The following is a 22,795-nucleotide window of genomic DNA, read 5'->3' on the forward strand; positions in this document are numbered from 1 at the left end:
ATTCTGAAGGCCAATAGCAAGGGGCAGCTCCATGAGATGTCATCAAACAGCACTCCGAGCTGGCCAGCCAGAGGCTCCGAGGCTGTACAAAACATCACATCCCAGCCCAATGTTAGTTCTTTGAATTTCTGCCACAAGACAGCTAGCCAAGGCATTCCTTCTAGGCATGGCTCAGAGCTCAGCATAGAAGGAAAAAGAAGTGGCTTAAGACCCTGTTAGGATTTCTGGAAACTAGTCAACATCTGCCTGTCACAGGCACACTCTGGGCCATAAGTCAACCTTTGCTGAGGAGGAGAGATGATGAGCAGGGATCAGGCAGGCTCTCATCCCTTCCCCTGTGCCTGACCAGGGCAGAGATGGAGTCCGAGGCAGGACCTGAGTGCAGGCGACTGACCCACAGGCCGTGGCACGGAGGCAGCAGATCAGAGTGTGATCCGACCGCCTGCTCTGCCTATAAAAGGGAAGCAACAAACTCTTTGTCCATTCCAAGAAGCCACTCAAAATCAACACTGTTTAGCCCAAAACTGGTGTGTGATTTTAGGAAAGCTGGATTCTGTAAGAAGTGCTATCTTTTAGAAAGGATGACGACCTAAAGTCAGGTCATTTGTGGCTGTTTAAAATCCTACAACCAGTGTGGGGGTAGTAGTGTCTGCCCAAGAGCTACCTGTGCTCTTACATATAGTATCAGGTGAATGTATTTTTTTAATTTTGTTTCTCTCCTCCAGTGCAGCTGTTGAAGTAATTCCTGTACATAAATTTTCTTTCTGTGTCTCTCTCTGTCCACGTCCCTGTCCCCAGTTTTCAGTTCTTCCCTCACTGCCTTGCAGTCTGTCCCTTTATCTCCCTCTGTCCAGCTCCCTGTCACTGTTTTGACTTCTTCCCTCTCTCCCCTATAGCTCATTACTTTTTAAATTTTGTTTCTGCTTCTCTCTCTCTGACCAGCTCCCTGTCCTTCTTTTTATTATCACAAATAACCAGATTTCAGTGGCAAACTTCAGCTGTGGAGCCATGCTTACTCCTGAGGGTAGTTGTTGAGGTCTGGGAGTTTGGTCTGGCGCCGACAGGTCGGCATCTTCAGGCGGGGCAGAACTGCATGTAATCGCTGTGTCTTTCCTAGTTTTGAACAGCAGCGTCCAGCCTGCAGTCTGAAGCCTTCTAAGGTATTTACAGAAAGTAAGAACAGAAAGCAAATCTACTGGTGTGCTCATCCCTCTGGGAACAGCTGCAGTCCTCCCGTGCTGCAGTCAGCGGTGAGGGGAGAGCGAGCCCAAGCACAGCTCATCAGCTTTTCTTTCCCAAGTACATTTTACTGGGATGGAGCTGACGAGTGGGAAGGGGTGAAATGTAACTTACAAACTAAGCTAACTGGATTATTTCATGCTGTTGATCCTATTCTTCATCAATTCATGAGAACTACATTAAATTTTAAAATGTATGATTAATTAACAGGGCTTAGAGAGACAGAAGATAACCCATCTTTATGCTGTAAGTGACTTCCCAGTCTACAGCATAACCAGCTGAGGGTTATGGCTGCTCAGGTGCTTTTCCTCAAAGCGCAGCCACTGGAAACAAAAGCAACATTCTAAGATCTTGAGGCTTTAATGCAGTGCCAGGCCCTGCATGTTAGACCTGCCACAGAGCAAAGCCCTGCACACACAGACCCTGCCCAACACTCCTCATTGCAGCCAAGTCACTGCAAGCAGGAGCTGACCTCCAACTAATTAATTTCTTCTGGGAAATGCTGCGAGGGTCCCAGTGAAGCACGTACCTGTTTATGCAGCTGTTTAACTGCACAGTCATAACGAAACTGGATGGTTGAAGCCTGCTAATGTTAAACGCTGCCGGAATGGTTTTGTGTCTGGGTAAATGAAGAGGCTTGGGGTATGTAATCAACTCTTCATCCTTTTGTTGCCCGCTAAAGGGCATGGCAGTGCTGCGAAGACGATCACTGTTATTAAACCGTCAGTGTGGCTCCAGGAAACTGGAGACTGTGCTGAAATTTAATTACGGAGAACAGCAGGGGAGGGGCCCCCTGGGAGGATGTGGGCGAACCTGTAAAATGCACTTAGTTTTGCTGATATTCTGAAATTACTTTTGTGCAAATTACTGTATTGCTGCCCACAGCTGGTAGGAGCAGGCCACTTCCCTCCTCACCAGGTTAGGGATCTTTAAGAGTGGTTTAAGAAGGAAAGACATCTGTACCACAGTATCAATCCTAAGTACTATTGGTTCAGTTGGCAACTATCTTTGGAGGCGGCTCCTACTCACCAGCAGTGCCTGGAAGTCAGATAAGCTGTGTTCAAAAGCTTGCTGGGGCACGTGCCACCACTCCCCAAAGCTGGTCAGAGTAACCCTGACCCCCCCAGGCTGTTCTGCAGAGCTGATGCAGTGGGTCAGGACAGCAATGACGCACCCCACGAGTACCACAAACCCCACTAAGTGAAGTCCTGTCAGACACGGTCCAAGCCTGCGTGAACTCATCTGAACAGCTGCTGCTGTGGAACAATAATCTTTTTTTTTTTTGTCTGTCCTTCTTCAAAATTAGGCAAGGAATGAGACCTGAGCATATCACAACCACTAGATCACGGCACTGCTGCCAGCCTCCTCCTCACCTTCTGGCTCTGCCAGTCAGCCTGTCCTTTCCTTTGGCTCGGCTGCTCACAGCAGGCACTGCTTTCGGGCCAGGATCGCTCACATTCACTCCATGGTGTCCTCCACCTAGAAGACAGGTTGGAAATGCCATGCAAGAGCAGGCAGAACCAGCTGATGGACCACCGAAGGGGCCAGCATCCTTGTATCGCTGGAAAGTGCCTCTGGAGGGGGAAGCCTCTGAAGCTGTGTGCATACCGTACGTGTATTTTCTAAAGTAATAAATACAAATTGAGAATTTAGGGGTGTTTCTTCTGCACTTTTTATTCCAAATTCCAATTATAACTTTAAATCTTATTCTTTGGATACAGTCTTCCTCGTGCTTTCTCGGAAGGCCTGTTCTTGCTCTCCCTTGCCACACAGCACGAACCGTACGACAGAGCTGCAAGAGCAGCCACGCGGTACGATCCCCAAAGGCACTCCAAGCCCACGGCAGCACCCGGAGAGAACTCTCTCTGTGAGGGCGTATCAGAGGGGCCGACGCAACCAAGTCGTGTGGTGGACTCACCTCTCCCGTCGGGAGGAAAGGACCTGTGCTGAAATTTCCTTGCGTTTCTTCCCCCTGAAAGGACAGAGCAAAGCATGCACAGAAGTGAGTGAGGTTCTGTCATGGACACGCAACAGAAAGCCTGATGTTCACATAGGGTGTCACAAGGGAAAGCTTTGTTCTGCCAGTCCATCTCCTGAGAAACAGGAGTTGTGATGGACTTATGCTAGTAAAGAAGCCAGCATGTGCCACAGGGATCAGAGATGATGTGCTCTGGAATAGGATTGCCTCTCAAACCAGTGTTTGGGAAAGGAGGCAGTGCTGAGCCTCCGTATTGTGCTGTACAAGGTTACAGAAGCCACTGCTCTCCCTGGGAAAGTAAAAAGCACTAGCACCCAGACGCTCAAATCCCATCCCCTGAGCACTCTGCAAAGCAGAGAGGGCTGAGACCCCAACACTGCGCTCAGAGGCGTTTGCCCAGGAAAGCAGAGTTTTACAACCGACAGCCACGACAGCTGCTGGCACTGGGATTCGCACGATCAGCATTCACTAGCGTCAGGACAGAGTCTAGGTGTCCCTTGCCAACCTTTCTTATTGCTGGGATTATCCAAGGCTGGCTCCCCATCCTTAACAAAGTCCTCTTCAAACCTGCAGGTTAAAAACAGGCATTGTCAGACCTGACCGTTCTCCTCCAGTGTGCAAAAGCATGGGCAGGAGACCTCGAGACCACGCAGGCTCCAGCCTTCGGCCCTTCTGCACCTGCCTACTGGCAAGTATGTGCAGGTTTATCAGCAGGAGCTGAAACTGCATGCACTAACCAGGAGAAATGAGGCTGTGAGGCAATTCTACCCCAAAGGAGAACCTCTAAAACCTTTACATCAGATTTAAATCTAGGAACGTCCATGAAGTCTATAGATGCCTGTAGGTTAGCTGTACCACACTCAAATGCAGCCTCCCAAGCTTCCAAATACAGTCTGGAGTACCTTCAGGATTTGTCAGATCAGACTCATTTGGTTGGTTTCTAATCCTGCTTGTTTTGTATTATGGCTTTTCTCTTAAAAATTGGAATACATGAGAACAGTAGGGCTCAGAGCTGTTTTGCCAGCAACACTCAGCACCCACTTAAGCCAATTCACCTCCAATTATTGGGGTCTCAGTGACTGAAAATCTATGTATTTGGTCCCATTCCTCAGCCAAAAGACTGGCCCACCTGTCTGCCCTGTCCACGCTTTTTTAATCAGCAAACCTATGTAAGAGTCCCTAACTCCACACCCTCTCAAAATCTTATCCTGTTGCAGGTGCCAACTCATGCTTCAAAGCTTTCTACCTTCTGTGACCCAGCTGAACACACACAGTCAGAGGGACGGTGTTTAAAGCAGGGAAGTGTCAGACCCCATTAAGAGCTCTCCCATATTGCTGTCCCCAGCATCTCCCCACCTCAGCGATGTGATTCCCCCACACCGCAGTGCCTGAACGGGCTCCATTTATGAGGTGTGGAGGATTTAGGCATGTTGGCCTGTCCTGTGATTGAAAAAGAGAAACAAGCAGGGCAGTGAGAAAACCTGCGGACGAGCAAGGCAAGTTTGCCCACCCCTGTTTCTAGAAGAGTACCTCCACCCTCCTGCCACTGGATTTGCCCACATGGAGGTGGAGAGGATCCTCCAGATACAGACTGAGTGCTGACCGATGCTCCCCTCCCTTCCACAATCCAAGTCCTGGTGGGACCAGAGGCAGGCAGTCTTTGTCAGCACACAGCATCTCCTATCAGGAGATATTCTGACCTCACGTCAGAAAGAAAATACAAGAATCACTCTGATACCTGGTCCCACTGACAGACATGGTCAGGAGGAGAAAGAGACAGCAGTGTGGATTTGGTCGGGGAGAGGCACGTGACAGCATGGGATTTGGTCAGCAATAAATATCTGCACAAGATCTCATCACTGGCTTTCCATGGCCTGCTGCAGACAAACCACCCCAGGACAGTGGAGGACCTACATGTGCTCCGACTTCTCCACATCCCAAGCCCGTCGCCACTCGCCCTTCGCGTTCTTGTGACGTGCCAGTCGCTCCAAGTCAATCTGATCTCTCTCCCTCTTCCAGCGGATGTACTCCGAGCGTTCCCGTCCAGTCATGGGGAAACTCAGCTCCCCGGGGCTCTTCTGGCCAGACTTCCCGCTGTCCTAGTGCAGGCAAAAGAGCTCCTCGTTAGTAAAAATGTCTGAAACAGCTGCTTTCAGTGTACTTTGTACTGTCACCACCAGAAATGCTCGGTAATACTTGGAAACAACTTGGAGCAAGGTCAGCTTCTCTCTCTAAAGTGACATGCACAAAGAAGGGCTCTGCTTTACCCATCACCTAAACATACTGATCCCAGGGCTGGCTGACTTTATGGAGAGAAAAACTGAGGCAGGGGGATGTTACACAGCTTGCTTGGAGTCACGTTATAAACCCACAGACAACCATTCTCTCCCAGGGATATTCAACAACAATAATGAAAATCTGTGGCAATGTTATTTCTGAAAAGTTGTTTCACTTCATCCAGACTACATGAATAGTGTTACATTTCAAAGGATTAAAATTGCTTCCACCTAAACCCCTGAATTTTGCCATCTGGGTACTTTCCTGTTGCCTTAATGAGATGGGGCTTCACTGCTGTTTCCCTAACCTGAACCACAACGTTTCTCTGGCTCTTGTAGCGGTTCTGACCTCCTGATCTGTGAAGCAGCTGCCATAAGATGTAGTTTTTCATTCTAGATATTCAGTACATGATTACAAATTTTTAAAGCATGCCCCTGTAATTCTGTGTGCAAATGGCCACAGGATTGATTTGCCCCATTTGTACTTGCAGTCACTTTAACCGCAGGCGTAAATTAGACAGTGGCTTTCACCCGCTGTGTTCCTGCTCACCTCAAGGTTTTAAAACCAAACGTTCTCAATTTTTCCTGGAAGAGGCACTTTGCTAAGGTTTACTTATGGCATATAGTTAGTTCCTGGAGTGCTTGCAACATCTCCCAGCAGAGCTTGGTGGGTTGAACTCTCACAGAAGATGCACCAGGCTGATGAATCCCCCCACCTAAAGACTTTGGGACACTTAAAATCAAAGTTATGCCTAAGAAATCCTTCACACTGACAGGGTGGAGAAGGAAGACACCTTCTGTAACCACCAGGCACCCACAGACCCAGGGCTGGGGCCAACCCTGTGCCCAGGGCAGGCAGCACTGCAAGTGCCAAGAGCAGCGTTCCCGGAGCAAAGGGGCTCTTCACCTTGGCTGCTTTCAGCCTCTTGGTTTGTCACTCCTCCTCACAACAGACTAGTTTAGAGCTGCCACTGTTCAACAATTTAGAGCTTAATGAACAGATAGTTCAGAGCTGATGGAGCATGTGGAGGGAGGTGGGGGGTAACCCAGCTGTCAGGTTAATGGATGTGGTGGAATCAGGAGCCAACTGGCCACGGTGTGTTGTCAAGCAACACTGCGTAGGGACCAGCTTAGCACAGAGTTGAGTCCTAGGGTGCTAATTACCAGCGGGTAATTCATCACTTCATACACATGCCCTTCCACACCAGCCACCCTCACCCCTTCCCCAAACAGGAATTAACTCCTCCTCAGCGTTGCACTGCTGATAAAAGCAGAGCAGCAGGGAAGGAGTGACTGAAAGCCCTGTTACCAAGGAGACCCACCTGTGTGGGCTGGGGATGGGGCGGCAGTAACTGCTCCCCCATTCCTCAACTGGCAGCAGCTGGGGGACCTGAAGCTGCAGACCCAAGAAATGAGCAATGAGAGCCCCACAGGTACCCAGGACAAAACAAGGGCAAACACTCAGCCCTGGGTTGGGGCACAGGCCTGGGGGTGTCCCCCCCAGGTTCCAGCCCCACAGCACAGTAAGGCACAGGGGGTCCTGCCCTGACACTCCTGCAGAGGAGAAGCACAAAAGCCGAGTGTCACACAGCTAGAGAGCACGGCTCAGCCTCCCGAGCTGGTGGGTGAGGAAAGCGCTCTGAGCCATTACCTTGTCCTGGAGCAAAGGGGAAGACAAAAGTGAGGGCAAGACCAAGGCTGATGCCCACATGCTCTTGGGGGTAGATGCAGAAGCAGCTGTGGGGCCTGCAGAGTTGCAGGGGGAAGGAGCTGGTCCCTGACTGGGGGCTCATCCCAGTTGCAGCATAGCCATGGTTAGCTAGACCACAGGGCTGTCCTGCTCCCCTTTTCTGCTCTGGGGGGTTCAGCTGGAATTAATGCTTAAGAGCCCATCTGTGTCCTCCTAATGAATCACACTGAGGTGGGGCTATTCAATTTGTGCTCCATTAATTAAGAGCATCTGCAGGCTCAGGGGAGCCAGCATGTCCTCCAGGGTTTGCATTAAGCAGTCAGTGGGAAGGCCTGTGCTTTAATTTACCTCCATCCTACTCAGCTTCTGCTGAAGTGAGGAGCTGTAGCTAACACAGCCTGAGCCTTTCAACCCACAAGCAAATGGTTTTGGGAGAGCCCCCAGCTGGGGCTGTGCTGCTGCAGGGGTGAGCGCGTTCTCCTCTGCGCCGCCCCTGCTGCCGTGCTGGGGACTTCAGCAGACCCAGTGAGGTAGGAAGGGCAGGTCCTTTGCTTCAGGTGTGTTAGCTGCTCAGCAGAGCTTTGGATGACGAGAGGGATGAACAGCGGGGACCACCTCAGAGCACACTGCTGCTTCCTTTAGGGCTGAGGTGACTCTTACTGGTGGGGAGGCACATCCTACCGGTTTCCTCTTCCAAGACAAGGGTCCCCCCAAAGGGACACAGGGCCCCACTCACCTTCCGGCCATGCTCACTTTCTGGGCCTCTGTCACTGTCCGATCTCCGCTTCTCTGCTGTTCTCCTCTCCTCTGCCTGCAAGAGCACGGACACAGGAATTATTTCAAGGAGGTCTCCTGGCAGGGGAGTCAGTGCCTGACCCTGTGCTCATCAGGACTTGTAAGAACTGCCCAGAAAAGGTCAGCAAAAGGGCAAAGATTGGTTTCTGGGGCCCTGAATCAAACTGATGTGGAAAAAAAGAAGTCAGAAAGTAAGGGATGTATGAGAAAAGCATGAAAAAGGGATGCATTCCCACAGGTCCCTCCTCCTCCCAAACTAGAGGCAGCGAGGTGTCCTGTATGGCCCCGTTTCTCCCCAAGGCAGACCAAGTTTCAGGTACCTTTTCAGATTTGGGCCAAAGACCCAGGTTATGGTTCAACTGTACAAGAGCTGGCAGTCCATCTCAGATGCAGGTAGAAGCCAGCATGGTAAAGCTGGGAGTGATTTTTGTCCCTGTCAAACACGGTGCCCTTCTCTGGGGTCTGTCTCTGCTTCCTGGGTTTAGCCATGCTGCCACCAGATTGGCACTAGATTACTACCTCTGCTCTAGGGCTGATAGCCCCCTGGAGGTGAAAATTAGCCCCTCCATCTTAATGAGCTACAGACACTAAACACGAGGCACGCCGTGGGCCAGGCAGTTCTCTGCCCCTCTGTGGGACTGATAATAGAGATGCAGCCAAGTCAGAGGCCAGGGTGGCATCACAGTGGGTCTTAGCAAAATAGTCTGCAGAGCATAAATATCTTTTAAGAAAGGCTTTCTGCCCTGGTTAGACAGTGTTGTCGGGGTGCCACCAGGAGGGCTGCTGAGCCCCTCAGGGCAGGGGGTCGGTGCTGGCCCAGGGCTCTGCCCTGGGGCGGCCGCACGCCTGTATGAGTGGCTCCCACTCCCACCCAGGCGCTGCCACACACGTGATTTGCAGGAGGGCGACTGCCAAGTGGCACAGCATTTATCACGGTGGCCTCCCCCCGGTTTGTAACCCTACATGGCAGCCCCAGGGCTGCCTCGCACAAACGCTGCCATGAGCAGAGAGGCCCCAAGAGTGCTGTAGCCCCGCAGGCCCCCTCGTGCCCTGCTACGGGACTGGGGAGCGTGTGGGGCTGAGATTATCACGCTGCCATTTTGCACCGCCAAGCAAAACTAAAACACAAAGAGGAAAGTCACAGCACAAACTGCCGCGTCAGCCGTTCCAGAAAGCATCCATGCGGTGAGGTCCAACCCAGGCTGGAAACAGGACTTTTATTCCAGTGATTTGCCAGCCCCAGGTTTAGCCCAGCATTACGGGGCTGGCTGCGGGAAACTCGGGATACCAGTCCTGATACCTGCTGGCTCTGCCCAGCCTCCCAAGGCAACTCATCCCTGCTGCAGCCTGCCCCTGTGTGCCCAGGGGGAAGGGGCAGGGAGCGAGATGGGGGCCATCTTTTGGGGGATTTTCTGCATGTGCTGCATCTGAGGCAGGTGCAAGTGTGTCACGGACATTTCCCTCAGTGCACGACAACTTCCCAGGTCTGACTGGCATGAAGCTGGTGTAGCTCCAGGACAAGGGGAAGCTTGTGTAAACAGATCCTTGGAAATCAGGAAGATGTTAGCTATATTGTCCTAGGATTTCTCAGCAAAGATTTGGGGAAAAAGTGCAGAGAAGTCTGTACTGAGAGAAGCCGTCCCTCACCATATCCTGACCTGTTGCAAAATGGCCAGGATATGGTGAAAGATGATAGTGGGTATTTATTTCAAAATGTTGCTGCAAAAACTTATGTAACTAAAAATGCTCCCTCCAGGCTCTAAGTCAGCTGCTTGTGCAGCCCCATTTGCAGAACCTAGCAGCAACAGATCTAACTAGTCTCTGCAGCTCCAGACTGAGACTTTGCATTTATAGAGAGATTAAACCAGCAGAAACCTGGAAACTTTGTTTATCTGAGGAGGCTGGCTGGGGAGCAAGGTGCAGATGGATGTTTAGCCTTTAAAGCAGCTGTAAAAGAAACCATTTTAGAAAGTGTACAAAGGAGCCAGCTGCTGCAGAAAGCTGGAGCCCCTCCGTCCCTGGGGAAACCTTGTGTGGGAGGAGAGACACAAGAGAAGGAGCACTGATTGCCTCAGAAATGCCAAGGACAGCTCAGAACTGGTGGGGAAACTGAGGCAGGGAGCTGCATGGGTGTGCTTATTGTTCCATCTGAGTCTGCATATTTCTCATGCAAGCTCATGCAAAGAATGATTCGGTTTGGACCCTTGACAATGCCTGATTGTGTCCCCAAAGACGGGAACCGGAAAGCCGGAGCATCCGCACAGCCGGAGCACTGAGCCAGGGTGTGCGTAAGCTGTGGGGGGAGCAGCGTGCCTCTGCCTGTCTGCAGCCCAGCACAGTCTGACTTCAGCCCCGGCTGCCAAGGAGCAGCGAAGAGCGAGCCTGTGCCCGGGAAACGTGGGACGGCCCGGCTGAGGGACCGGGCTGCAGCGTGGGACACCGGAGAAGATGCAACTCCTGCGCTGAGACATCACCCCGCAGGCTGCCGCGTGTTGAGCACCAGCTCTTCACGTAGCGCTCTGTCACAGGGATGCTGCACAACTCGCCATCCTTTTACACACCTCACTCAAAGCCAGGCTGCCTTTTTCCTTACTCTGCTTCTATTTTTGCTTCTCAAAGGGCACTGTGAAAACAGAGAGGACCAAAAAATCTCATTCTTTTCCACCAGGAAAGCAGGTCTGAGCAGTGCAGTGAAGAGAACATGGTTAGGTTTTCTTTCGCTCCAGCTCAGAAGGAGATTTTCACATTTTCTCCGTGCTGCCCTAAAGCTGCTGTTAGTCTGTTATGACACACCCAGGCTGTGGGGAAGCAAAACATGTTTTTCTCCTCCTTCCTCCTCTCCGCCCCCAAAATTATGAAATATGACAATGACTTTATCATCTCATAGTTTAACTGTTCCTGCACAGCAGGGGAAGAGATGTGAGGGAACCAAAACCTAAAGTAGGCAGAGAAGATTATGTTTGTTTATCCTGAGATTTATGCAAGGATTTCTCAATTTCTCAGCCACAGAATGGTCCGGGGTGGGACAGCGCCTGCTCCTAACCAGGATATGGCCCCGGGATCCCAAATGCTTCTTGCCACGGGGTTTGTCTGACATCACGACCTGCCTATACCCAGTCAGCGTTAACGTGCAGTGGTGACAATGCTGATGCTATTATCCAGCCCTCTTAATCATTGTTTTGTACTAACAGTTCTCCTAACCAAAAGGTTTGACAGGCTTCAACATCTCTGGGCTACTTCACTGTCTTCTTATTTCAAAAATAAGTACCAGCAGATGTGTTAAATTAACCTTTTGGTACCCACTTCTCCAGGCACGTGTCGGCACCAGAACCGGCATTTCTGCTGCAGGAGGAGAGTTTTGTGAGAGCTTAGAGCTGGTTTTCCAGGGCTCAGATCCCCTGCTGGGCAGGATTTTTGAAACTAGTACATGTGAGGATTTTTTTTTCTAACTCTTTTGAAAAATCTGCCTACTAATTGTGCTGCCTGAAGGGAGGTAAAGACTTCTCAGCCCCCCTTTCTGCCTATCTTCCCCTCCCATCTGCAATGTAAAAGCAAGTGTTTCTCCCGCCACAGGTTTGGTTCCTTTCCTATGGAAGCACCAGAGTCAAGACTCATCTGTGTAAGTCCCTGCAAGCAGCTTTAGTGTTTCTTGATTACAGATGTTTCTGATATACCATCCTGGGAAGCTCTGTTAATAAAAGGACAATTTAAAAGCCCTGAAGCCCTATCAACTGTCCATTTAAAAGATCATTTGTAACCTGCTAATTAACCATTGTGCTCCACTGGTCCCGGACTGCTGGCTTGCAGCTCTAATGTATTAATGATCCTGAAACACTGCCAGAGCATGGAGTGGCTTTTTAAGAAAACTGGTGCTAAACATTAGGCATTATCCCCAGCCTTGCTTGCAGGGAGAGCCCTGGTGCAGGCTTAGGGGCAGCCAGGCAAGGGCTGAAGAAAGGGAAGAAAGGGCCCTGATGTGGCACTTCCAAGCCAGCAGCAGTGCTGGAGGCCGTGAGGTTGCATCAGTGGAGTGATGTGCTCAGGCCGATTCATCCTGCAAGGAGACAGGACAATCTGGTCCCGCAGCCCTCTGTGCTAACAGAGTGAAAGAGGCTTTCACTGGTAGAAAAAAGTAGGCTTCAAGAGGGCAGGGTAATGTAAGGCACTGGGGCTGTTTCTGAAAAGAAAATCGTGAGAACAGCTTTTTTTTCCTTGCATTTCCTCTTTGGCAGCTTCTGCCACAGCTGTGCGCTGCCAGCTGCAATGAGGTCTTGGGCTGACAAGGTGGTGCTAGCTAGAAGCACCAAGGGTAGCAAGAATGGGAGTCTTTTTTTTTCTTTTATTTAATTTCATCATGAATAAAAATAAGAGAAAAATGTGGGATAATGAGGATGCCCATCAAATGTTTTAATAGGATAAATGTGGCAAATGCAGAGAGGAGGAGGAGGCAAATTTGACAGTAACCAGGCTATGGGATGTTACCGAAGGGGGAGTGACAGGGGTGATCCTCTCTCCTAGGCACCACAGGCCTCCGTGGGTAGGAGAACACAAATAACCCAGAATGAGCAGGGAACCAGCTGGGGCATGAGGCGAAAAACCCCAAAGGATGGACTGTGCTGGGGTAATAAGGGAGACTGAAATCTAATCTTTGAATTGGGGGTCTCAGCTCAGGTCCTAACACACAGCTACTCAGATGACGACACTGATAACCCATCAGGCTTTCCTAGTAGCTGATCAATTTGGGAATGAATATGAAGTTTCTCGTTTGGATTAACAACTAATTAAAGGATAGAAAACAAAAAGTGGCAAGAAAATGCCAGTTTCCATGGTAGAAGATTAGCAGGGGTGTGCCACTGGAACATGTGCTGCGCAACATGCTCATAAATGGTCTGGAAAAGGAGCTGAATAGAGAGATGACAGTTTGCTGATGATACTAAATCATCCAGGGCAAAGAATGTAATTTGCCAGGAAAGAGCTGCAAAAGATCTCTTGACATTGAACGCCTGCATCATAAAATTACAGATGAAATTCAATATCAATAATACAAAATAACTCACAGGGAGAAAAATGCCCCTTCTTATATATACGCACACAGTAATGAAGCCTGAACTACGATTAACACTCAGGAATGAAATTTTGGTCTTATTGTGACTAGTTCTCTGAAAATGTTAGCTCAATTATTTAGAAAAAAAAAGGAAAGAAAATGCAAAGTTGTTAGGAGAACAGAGAACAAGCCAGAAACATTGTTAATGTCACTGAGTACATCCACAAGAGCCCACAGCTTGAATACCACATACAGTTCTGGTCTTCTTGTATTAAAAGAATATAGTAAAAATAACAAAGGCACAAATGAGGGCAATGAGAGTGATCGAAAATATAGAGCTACTTCCTCACCAGACGTGTCTAAATAGGGTCAGCCTCTTAAGCCTGCAGAAGAGATGGCTGCGGGGAGATGTGTAACGGGTCGATAAAATTGTTTGTGCTTTGGGAAAGTGAGCAGGGGATGATCTATGCGCTGCTTCCCATGACGCAGAGACAGCAAATGGAGTTATCAGGTAACAAGTCTGAAGGAAAAGAAGGGATGCATGTTTCAACACAGCTCGTCACTTAACTGCAGCTCCTGCCTGGAGATGTTGTGGGGGATAAAGTTTAGATGGACTCCAAAAAAAAAAAAAAGATTAGAATACAAGCAAGAAAAAGCCAGTCATGGAGGAAGATGCTGTTCTTGGGAGAGGAGGCCTCTAACTTGGGGGCTGGTGAGCACAGGAGGGGAGGGATGACCGTCGGCTTCCCTGGTCTGCTGCTCCTTCCCTGTCGCAGTGCTGCTGGCTGCCCTGAGAGCGTGTGGTACTGGTGCAAATGCTGCTGCACTCCCACTCCTGCTAGCACATGGCCCGCGCTGGCAGGTCCCAGCTCTGTGCCACGCTAGGCTGGCTTTGAGCAGCAGAGCCCACCGGGGCACGTTTCCCTGTTTACCAGCTGGTTCCCTGTTTACCAGTTTTCCTGAAGTGATGCAGCGCTGAGCCACTCAGCCTTGCTCACGCGCTTGTCGTCACTGCAGCTCGAGTGGCAGAGGCACGCTACAACCCTGCTTACGTGGGGGGAACTGAAGGCCAGGGCTGCCAGGGTTTGTGGGTGCTCAGATTCCCACCAGTGCTGGTGGGATTCGGCGTCCGTTTCCAAAATGAATTGCCATCCCTGTGACACACGCTGAGCTCTGCAGGCTAAAATTACTTAATGGAAGTTTTATACATTTTGGTATTACTAACTGATCTGCTCTCTGCACTGCAGTCTTCCAGCGCCTCTTGGAGAAACACATCACTCTGAGGCGCAGCATGTGAGACAGACTTGCCAGCTTTCAGTTTTTCAAGCACTATCGCTATCAGAAAAAAGAAGTCCTAGTTTAAAACAGTAAACCTTTACGCAGCTTAGGAACAGCTGAAGTGACAGGGTGGGCCAGACCAGATCTCCCCTGACTCACCCAGCCCAAGCTGGCACGATGTGAGAGATGCCAGCATGACCTGTCACTTCAGGCCCCATCTGCTTCTGTCACTGATCCTGCGAAAAGGGTGATCAAGGGCGGCTGGAAGAAAGCGGCTTGCAGAGGTGACCGTGAAATCCAACCATTTAACTCTTGCAGCCACATCCCTTTGTCACGTTGTAAGGTGCTTGTGTTCTGAGAGCTGGTTTTTGTCTGGCCTGTTGTAGGTGTTGTCTGAGGTTGCACAATTAAAATGTTAATATGAAGATATTTTCATTAAGTAGGGATGGAACAGGGCCTGATTAGTCTAGGGAAATCCCTAGGAATAAGGAAATCTCAGCTCAGCTGGACTCTGAAACATATCCAGCTGGTAATAGGTATTGGAAACTAGAGTTTCGAACGCTTCTTCTAAATTATAAGAGGAATCCAAAGAACCACAACAAATACTCCCACAAAAGCCCATTTTATGATAAGCTCATTAGCACGGTGTTCCGGTGCCGCCATTTCCCAGCCGTGGGAGGTGTGCTCGGTGGAAGGCCTGTGCTTGCTCCCTGCCTCCCGTGCCAGCTGGCAGAGCGCGTGGTCCCTGAAAGCACTCTGCCCCCAGGGAGCAGTGAGGTCCCCTTCTGCTCCTTCTGAGCTTGCAAGAGCCTGGGGGAGGCACGCTTCAAAGCTCAGCAACAGAAAGCAGGGGACAATTTTTCTGTGCCAGCAAGAAGCATGATGCCATTGCTAAATGGGTCTTGCCAGCAACATTAGTCCAAGATTGCTGTTGAGCCAGACGGTCTGTCCAGCCAGAAGACCAGGTGATCAAGCAAAACTAATCTTTCTTTTCAGTCTTAAGTAATGCTGAGGGCAGATACTGCTCCTTGGTGGTGTTATTCGATCACTAGAGTTATATGACGCCTCTGTGGCTTTCCTGCGCTCCTGACAGACCCTTCTCTTGTTCAGCCATGGCGTGAAAGCACCAAAGGGCTCTGCACAACCCTTCTCCCTGTGGACGGCCTCCCTCTCGCCTCCTTCACAGCCCGCTGGTGCTAGAACAGTGCCCGAGCTTCAGGCCTACCCTCTGCCAACGGAGCGGCTGGCTTTAGATTAAGGGGGAAAAAAATGGAAGATTTAAATGAACTTTGGTATCTGAAGAGGAGCAGCATAGAGTTGTTTGCATTCCTGGGGATTATCAGGATTACCTTCTCACCCAAGATGTGTGAAGGAGACCACTGTGGCTATGTACAGTCAAGGAAAGGAGCGATTGTGGAGTTTTGTGAGCTCCTTGCACCGCTATATGGAGGTAATTGCATTCATTGGGAATTAAGTTAAATGAATGGTAGCATAGTGGGAGCTGAAAGTAGCAGGAGCACAACCCAAAACACCAACCTCTGCTGAATCACCAGAATCAAATCTCTCAGGCATTAGGGACTTCACACCCTCTTTGCCAGCCTGCGGTTCAAAGCATCGGCTCTTCAGTGGTTCATGTAAGAAGATGTGGGCAGACGTGGCTTTGAGCCAGTGCAGCTGCAGGCCTGCTCTCATCAACACTCTGAATCGAATTGCTTTGGGGCCCGTATGAGCAAGGCAGCACCAAAACCACGTACGCGGACCCTCAGCCTCAAATTTCACGTTCCGTAATGAAAGCATAAGAGAGGTGACCTCTTCCAGGGCTGTCCATACACTTAAAACAGGGCTTGGGCTCTGAAGCCAAAATCTAGGCACTCCTCCTGCTGCTCTCTCCTAGCACAGCGCCAGCCTTGCTGACCTCAGAGACAAGTATTTAAACAAGCCTGTCAAGAGCATAAGTGGAGACGCTTGCCCGGCACCTCACAGAATGACATCTGACAGCCTCAAGGCCAGCTACAGCCCAGGCACGGTCATGTCACCCTCCTCATGTCTAGGTGTGTTCATGAGGCCTCGACTGAAATGGGTGACATCTGCCACGTGAACCTCTGGCAAACAGACGCTCAATCAGGCAGCCTCTGTAGGTTTGTGGCATTCAAAAAACTGTTTGGTAGCCAAGAGAAAGGGGCACATGGGCTTTCAGAGGCTAAGCGAACTCTGGGGAGGAGGAGAAGCTGAAGATTAACGTGGGCAGCTAGGAGACAGTTGGCTGCTGTCCCAGAGAGGGTGCTGCACAGGTCTCCCAGCGTTCCTGGGTGTGTTTGGCAACTACACTAAGTGTTGTTTTCCTTCATAGTCTTTGCTGACCCTGTTTGCTGCAGGCATTCTTACTTATCTGTGCAAACTCTCAAATAGGAAAATATCACATGCCTCGGTGTGTGTAAAGAGGAAGGTATTTGCAAAGAAGTATTTGAAATATGTTTCAAAGATTAACAAAGTTCAGCCAGCTCACCCAGTAGGTTGTGGCCAGGCACAGCAGGACTTGGGTTCAAAGCAGATATTGCCCAGCTCTGTTAACTTTTAAGTCGTGCAGTGAGTCAAGAGGACAGTGCTCCTGACCCAATCTGGTGTATGGCCCCAAAAAGAAGTTGGTAAGAGACAGGAGGTGAGATTCATGCCCCAAATCTGGCAGTGCTTTCACCAATCCTCCCAAAACAGCATCCAGTGTTTCTTATGGACCCAGTATGTTTGAGAGCCTGCTAGCTCTAGCTAGGATCACAGAGAGGGAAGGACTGTAGCCTTTCCTCTTTCACAGTGATGGAAGCCGGAGAGTTTTATGGTGATAAGCTCCAGACTATCACTATATAGTGTCTCCCAGTGTCCTGGTGCTGGGCTAGCTCCTGCTCTGTCTCCAGGCCAGCACAATGAGCGGGTGCCGCTGCAGTCCAGTCATTCGCAACGCGCTTACCTTTTCCTTGTTGTCCATGGTGATGGCAATCTGCATCCTTCTCCCCCGGCGGAAAGCCACCAAGTGGTCTGTCTCTTCTTCGCTCAGGTCTGGCACTCTGCCTGGGCCAGGGAAGCACTCAGCGCGTTTCTCACTGACGATCCGCTTGCCCTGGAAAGGACCGGATGAGTTAACAACACCCCTGTGAGCCCGGTGCAGTGCCCGTCCTCAGAGAGCAGCCATCCCCAATCTGCAAAGGGTTTTGGTCTGGCAGAACAGAAACTTGAGCTGGATAGTCAGTCCTTGTGGTTTATAGAGCCACCACCCTACTTGAAGGGATATGGGATAGTACATAGGCATGTTTAACTGAGCACAACTTAGGTAGGGTGTGATTTACCCTGTTCCGATGCTTTGCAGCATGAACACTGATTGACATTTTTATTTTAGACAGGCGAGCCATCTTGAATTTGTCTTTGAAACAAATGTGAAGTTGTCCTCTCGCCAAACAACATGTCCCAATAAAATGTGAGGCTACGCTGGAGCAGAAGCCTAGAGGGTGAAAGAGAAGGGGAACAGTGGTGTTCTCTCCAACCTTGCCCACAAAGGAGTTACTACCCTGAAGTGTATTAACACCTGATAATTTATCATCTTCTTAGTCATTGTGCATTCATATTTCTGGAACGATTTATTCAGCAGTGGAATAGTTTAGAAAACTGATACATAAACTCCTTGAACAAGGGCAGTTTACCCCTTTCAGATATTATTTCCAGCTGTCTGTATCAGTTCATGACTTCATTGCATGGATTTACATCTGGTTCTTATTTTGTTAATTATCTTTGTTGCTGGCTGAGCTGTGCCAGTGCCCTTAGCCATCACTTCCACAAAATGAGCACATCTTTTGTGCAAAAATACATACTTTTTCTCATTTAAAAGTATCATCTTTCAGTTCCATCATGTGCCTTTTTATTTTTGCCTTACAAGGAAATGAGAGACTTAATAAGTCATCTCCATCTTTATCTCTGATCTTTTTCTTTTCATCTGTATGATTCCTCTGCTTGAATTTACCAGGGATGAACAAACCTCAGAAGCTTCCCTCTCTAAAGGATGGTATGTTTTTCTCTGTTTTTCTCCTTGGACTTCCACGCATACTGGAGTCTTGATTTCAAAGGAGCTCAAAATCCCAAGTAAACTTCCGTGAAACTTGGGAACTCTTTGTTGCTACGAACTTGGTTTCAAAAACAAACAGCGCACACTGACCTCTGATTTGTACGGGAGTCTTGCAAGCATCAGTGGGTTTGCCATGACATATGACATCAAGATGTCCTGCATTAGCCTCATCTTCTCTTGGCTCTGCCAGAAGTGCAGATGTTAGCATGGGGGGAGCCTTGCTCTAGACAGCCTCCGTCAGCAAGACCTTTTTTATTGCTTGTCCAGTCATCGAGCTTCCTAACACATGATAAATGGTTTAGGAGGTCCTGGAGTATTTCCAGCATCAGACCTTCAGTCTCTTGTTTATTCTTCTTTCACATCTGTGTAATGTTGCTGTCTCAGCAGAGACAGTTCCTGGGTTAGGCCAATGCATGCAAGAGGAGGAGTGGGTCCCTGCACTGCCGTTGGCTCTGTCTGCCAGAGCCGTGTGGACACGGTGGGAACCTTTTTATACATTCCCTTGAGTATGTACAGCTCTGGGCTTAGGTTTCGGCTGTAGCTCCTAACAAGTTTTGCTGCCCTTAGTAGGACCTTTGCTATTTCTGCTTTTCTTGAAATAAATGAAGCCACATGTTGCGTTCAAAGCAAGGATCTGCTGCCAATCTGCTCAGTGCCATTCCGTACTTTCCATGTTGTTCTCTATGTTTGTGTCAGGGCAGTCTCCTACTGTGGCTGCTGCTGAGGACCAACATCTGTGAGCCATCCCTAGAGATGCCAGGATGTTTTTCCAGAGAGAGTAAAATCTGACAGCCAAGAGAATAGGCAATCATTTAAATGTGGAGTACAACTGTCTTGGCATCTCCCATAGCCAGACATTTAGGTGTACTTTTACCTGCAGCCAGGATATATATACTGGAAAAGTCCCCCATACCTATAAACCCTGTGAGCTGTTTTAAAGGTTTTAGTCTATGCATCGGTCTTGAGAATGATATGAGTTTATCAGAGACCAGGCAGAGCCAGAAAGTCCAAACCAGAAGCTAAACTGCTCTAAATTCTAGCTTTACTCCCTCTCCATGAACAGGGCATACACATCCCGTTGCAGTCACAGCATTACAAGTGATTGCATTACTGCAGCTTAGTAAGTGACTGCCCGATTACTAAACTAAAGCCAGCACTGGTTGAAGGTGTGAAGGTCAAGGGCAGCTTTGGCAGCAGCAGCCAGAAGACAGCGGATTTTAGGAGCCGGAGAGCAGTAAGGCAAGCAGCACACCAGAGACCATGGGCTTCAGGAGAGCAGACGTGGAGCTGTTCAGGGACCTGGCAGGCAGGACGCTGCAGGAAGCTGTCTGGAAGGGGAAGGGAGCCCGGGAGACCTGACTGATTTGTGTGGACACAGGAACATCAGTAAGGACTTCCTGTTGTACAAGGAAATGAGCAGGTGTGAGATAACTTGGAAGAGAACTCTTTAGCAGGGGATCAGACTAAATGACCTCCAGAGGTCCCGTCCCACCTCAGCTACTCTGTGGTTCTATTATCGTGTCCAAGCCTGTAGCCTGCTTCAACTGTGACGTAGAACGTACTCGGGTTTTACACCTGTATATGTGTGTACAGGCACACAGGCATGTGTGCAGGTGTATGCAAGTAATGAATTTAATACACAAGAATGAATTTAGTAATTTTGCCTGTTTTCTGCAGCTCTAGCTTTTCTACAACTAGAGCTAGGTAGTACAGACCAGAATTCAGGATCGGGGAGCTATGAAGCTCACAAGCACTTAGGTCTTGGCTTTTAAGCGGAGCGGCACTTGCTTCTGAACGACTGAATCGCATCATGTCCAAAGGTAACGTATTTCCATTGCCAGAGCTATTAGTCAATACAAACACAGGATGTTTTAAAACTAAAACAATAATTCAAATCCTGTTTGTGTTCTATGATTCATATATTTTATTCCTAAATTTCACTGAAACCGGAGACTGGAATTAGAATGGTCAACATAGGATTCCTGCTTGTAGTCAAAGAAACCAACGTGGTTTTTCTTTATGTCAGTGCAAATCAGTATTAATGAATATGGGTGGAAGAAAAATTAACCTTTTGAATAAACTGTCTGGGTCTTGCATTTCAGACCACAGAGCTGGGCTGGATAATTTGAAGCTGCAAATCTCTTCTGTCATCCCCTCTGGGTTTATGGGGCAATGTCTGTGGCCACAAGAGTATCCTCTGGTCTCACTCATGTTGGCAGTTACGCTGAGATGATGTAGGAGCTCAGAAATACAGTATTAACATGGTCATTTTAGGAAGCTACTGTGTATGAGCACTCATGGGCCATGCCAGTGCTCTTACCTTGTGACAAACACAGGAAAAGGCAGTTTTATTTAACTCTTCCATTAAAGACTATATAAATGGACACTTCTTACACAGTAGTTTGCAAAGTTACGCTAACTGAATCATGTGTCTTCCAGATATATCAACAAACACTTCCCACTGCGATGGAAAGGCAGTGAAAACTGAAATCTTGTCATTCGCTCTGAAAACCTGAGCCTTCCTATTTAAACTTTCCCCCACAGCCAGCAAGGATGAAGTGATAAGAATCACTGCATGTGCTTCACAGCTCCCCTTTGTAAGGAAAACTAAACTCTTTCTTATGTGTGGAAGACATGGAAGAAAAGTGCCTAGCAGTTTTTTGAGGCCCTCTACACATCATGGGTCTGTGACTTAACCCCAGAAATGTCAGTGGAGTCACAACGGGGACAAATACAGCCTCCCTGTTTTGGAGTTGGTGTATACAAGACTGCACCTCTCTTTTTTTCTCTCCCCACACCAGCCTCTCCTCTTCTAAAAACTCATTCCTCGCTCACATCTTCTGGGGAGGAGGGCTCAGTAGAGAAATCTGGACAATTGCCCAAAGCAATCTGTAAAGCAATTTTCAACGAAAAGAATCTCTTTCTTTTCCCCAGCATCTGCCTCGCTGGCAGCAACCCTCCAGCCAAGGAGGCTGCCTGCTGCCACCGAGGAACTCTGCTGCCCAAGCGAGGCGCTGCAGTTTCCTCAGTGTGCAAACAGTCCCCATGAGGACGGTGTCCTCCCACTGTAAGAGCAAAGCTCTTGGGGATCACGGGAGTGCCTCAAGTAGGACCCTCCTGCACAGGGCCCAGTCCTGCACGACTGTAATACAGTTGGGGAAGAACTGAGATCTGCTGACATCCTCTGAAGGCAGCCGGGCACATTGTGCCATGCAGAACAGGCTCTTGGTTGCTTGCTGTCCCGTCTCCCTACAGAGGCTGATATACAGTGGCTTTGCTTTGGAACCCCCGAATCGCTCCAGCCTGGCAGGTACTTCGGTGCTGAAGCTGTACATCGCTTTGTTCTTCAATGGTTATTATTCCCAGGAAATATCTTTGCTCCAGGCATAATCCAGAGTTTCCTGGGACATTCAGGGCAATACATCTTTCCTCCTTTAAGCCCTGAGCAGGCATGTACAGTAATCCTAGGCTGTACTGCTGAGGTTAGTTAATGAACTGGAGAGCTGGGCTTGCTCTGCCCTAGACAGAGCACTGATAGGAGGTGTTCAGCATTCTAGTTACTGATTTTTTTTATTAAGAAAATAAGCCCAGTGATGGCTCAGCAAGGTAACAGCAAGCTATTAGTCCGTAACTTGGACATCAAACATTAATTCTAGCTTAAGTCAACAGCTGTTCCCTAGAGCTCTTCAGTGTTTAGATGGTGACGGGCCATCCTTTAGACAAATAACATGGTCACAAATAACTCTTGCCTGGGAGGCCCAGCACTGGGCGGGTATTTTTGAAGATGGCTTCATCTGAGAAAGTCCTTCCTGGGGAGGGACATAGGCCCCGAGTGCAAGCGACAGCAAAGCCACTATCTGAAAACCTGCGAACCAATGCAGAGGACCTCGTACCCAGATAGAGGAGCCCAGATACAGGAGCAGGACAGGAGCCTCAAAGTACACTGCTGGGTTTACCGGGAGGCGGCCCCTTCCTCAGGCTGTTAGCTGCTAAAAGTCTCAGTGGGAAGGCTGGCGCGTTGGCAAAGCCATTAAACCCTGCAGCTTATTGAGCAGATGGCAAGGAAGACTCGGAGGCTGATACAGGAAATAGGTATTTAGCAGAGCTGTGATAGCCAGACACATACAGGCTGGGAGACCACTGGCTTTTCTAGGTAATACCTTCTCTCCCTCCCTCCCTCGCTCCCCATAGCGCTTCTGGCTACTATGCATTGCCTGAAGGCACATTCTGCTTAATGTGCCGTCATGTGTCTTCTTTCGCTTGTTTAATTATTTTAACAATATCAGTCATTTCCTAGATTGCTCGTCCCACATTGGGAAATCCCGGTCCTCGGTGGGCTAGCTCCCAAGACGAGGGATGTCAGATGAGGAATGCGCCCGTGCAGAGC

General features: G+C 49.2%; 1 protein-coding gene across 3 annotated transcripts in view; it reads right to left on the bottom strand.

Annotated features, from left to right (window-relative positions):
- Positions 1 to 22,795, bottom strand: part of CCDC9B (coiled-coil domain containing 9B) — a 49,199-nt gene that overhangs the window by 14,849 nt on the left and 11,555 nt on the right. For all 3 annotated transcript variants that reach the window (XM_074842587.1, XM_074842586.1, XM_074842585.1), the window contains 6 exons: positions 17,263 to 17,412; positions 7,920 to 7,994; positions 5,132 to 5,316; positions 3,723 to 3,784; positions 3,158 to 3,211; positions 2,613 to 2,718 (listed from right to left, as the gene is read on the bottom strand). In XM_074842587.1, the coding sequence (XP_074698688.1) occupies positions 2,613 to 2,718; positions 3,158 to 3,211; positions 3,723 to 3,784; positions 5,132 to 5,316; positions 7,920 to 7,994; positions 17,263 to 17,412 (632 nt within the window). The remainder of the gene's footprint in view (positions 1 to 2,612; positions 2,719 to 3,157; positions 3,212 to 3,722; positions 3,785 to 5,131; positions 5,317 to 7,919; positions 7,995 to 17,262; positions 17,413 to 22,795) is intronic.

Source organism: Strix aluco, chromosome 16 (genome assembly GCF_031877795.1).
Source record: "Strix aluco isolate bStrAlu1 chromosome 16, bStrAlu1.hap1, whole genome shotgun sequence".
NCBI lineage: Eukaryota > Metazoa > Chordata > Aves > Strigiformes > Strigidae > Strix > Strix aluco.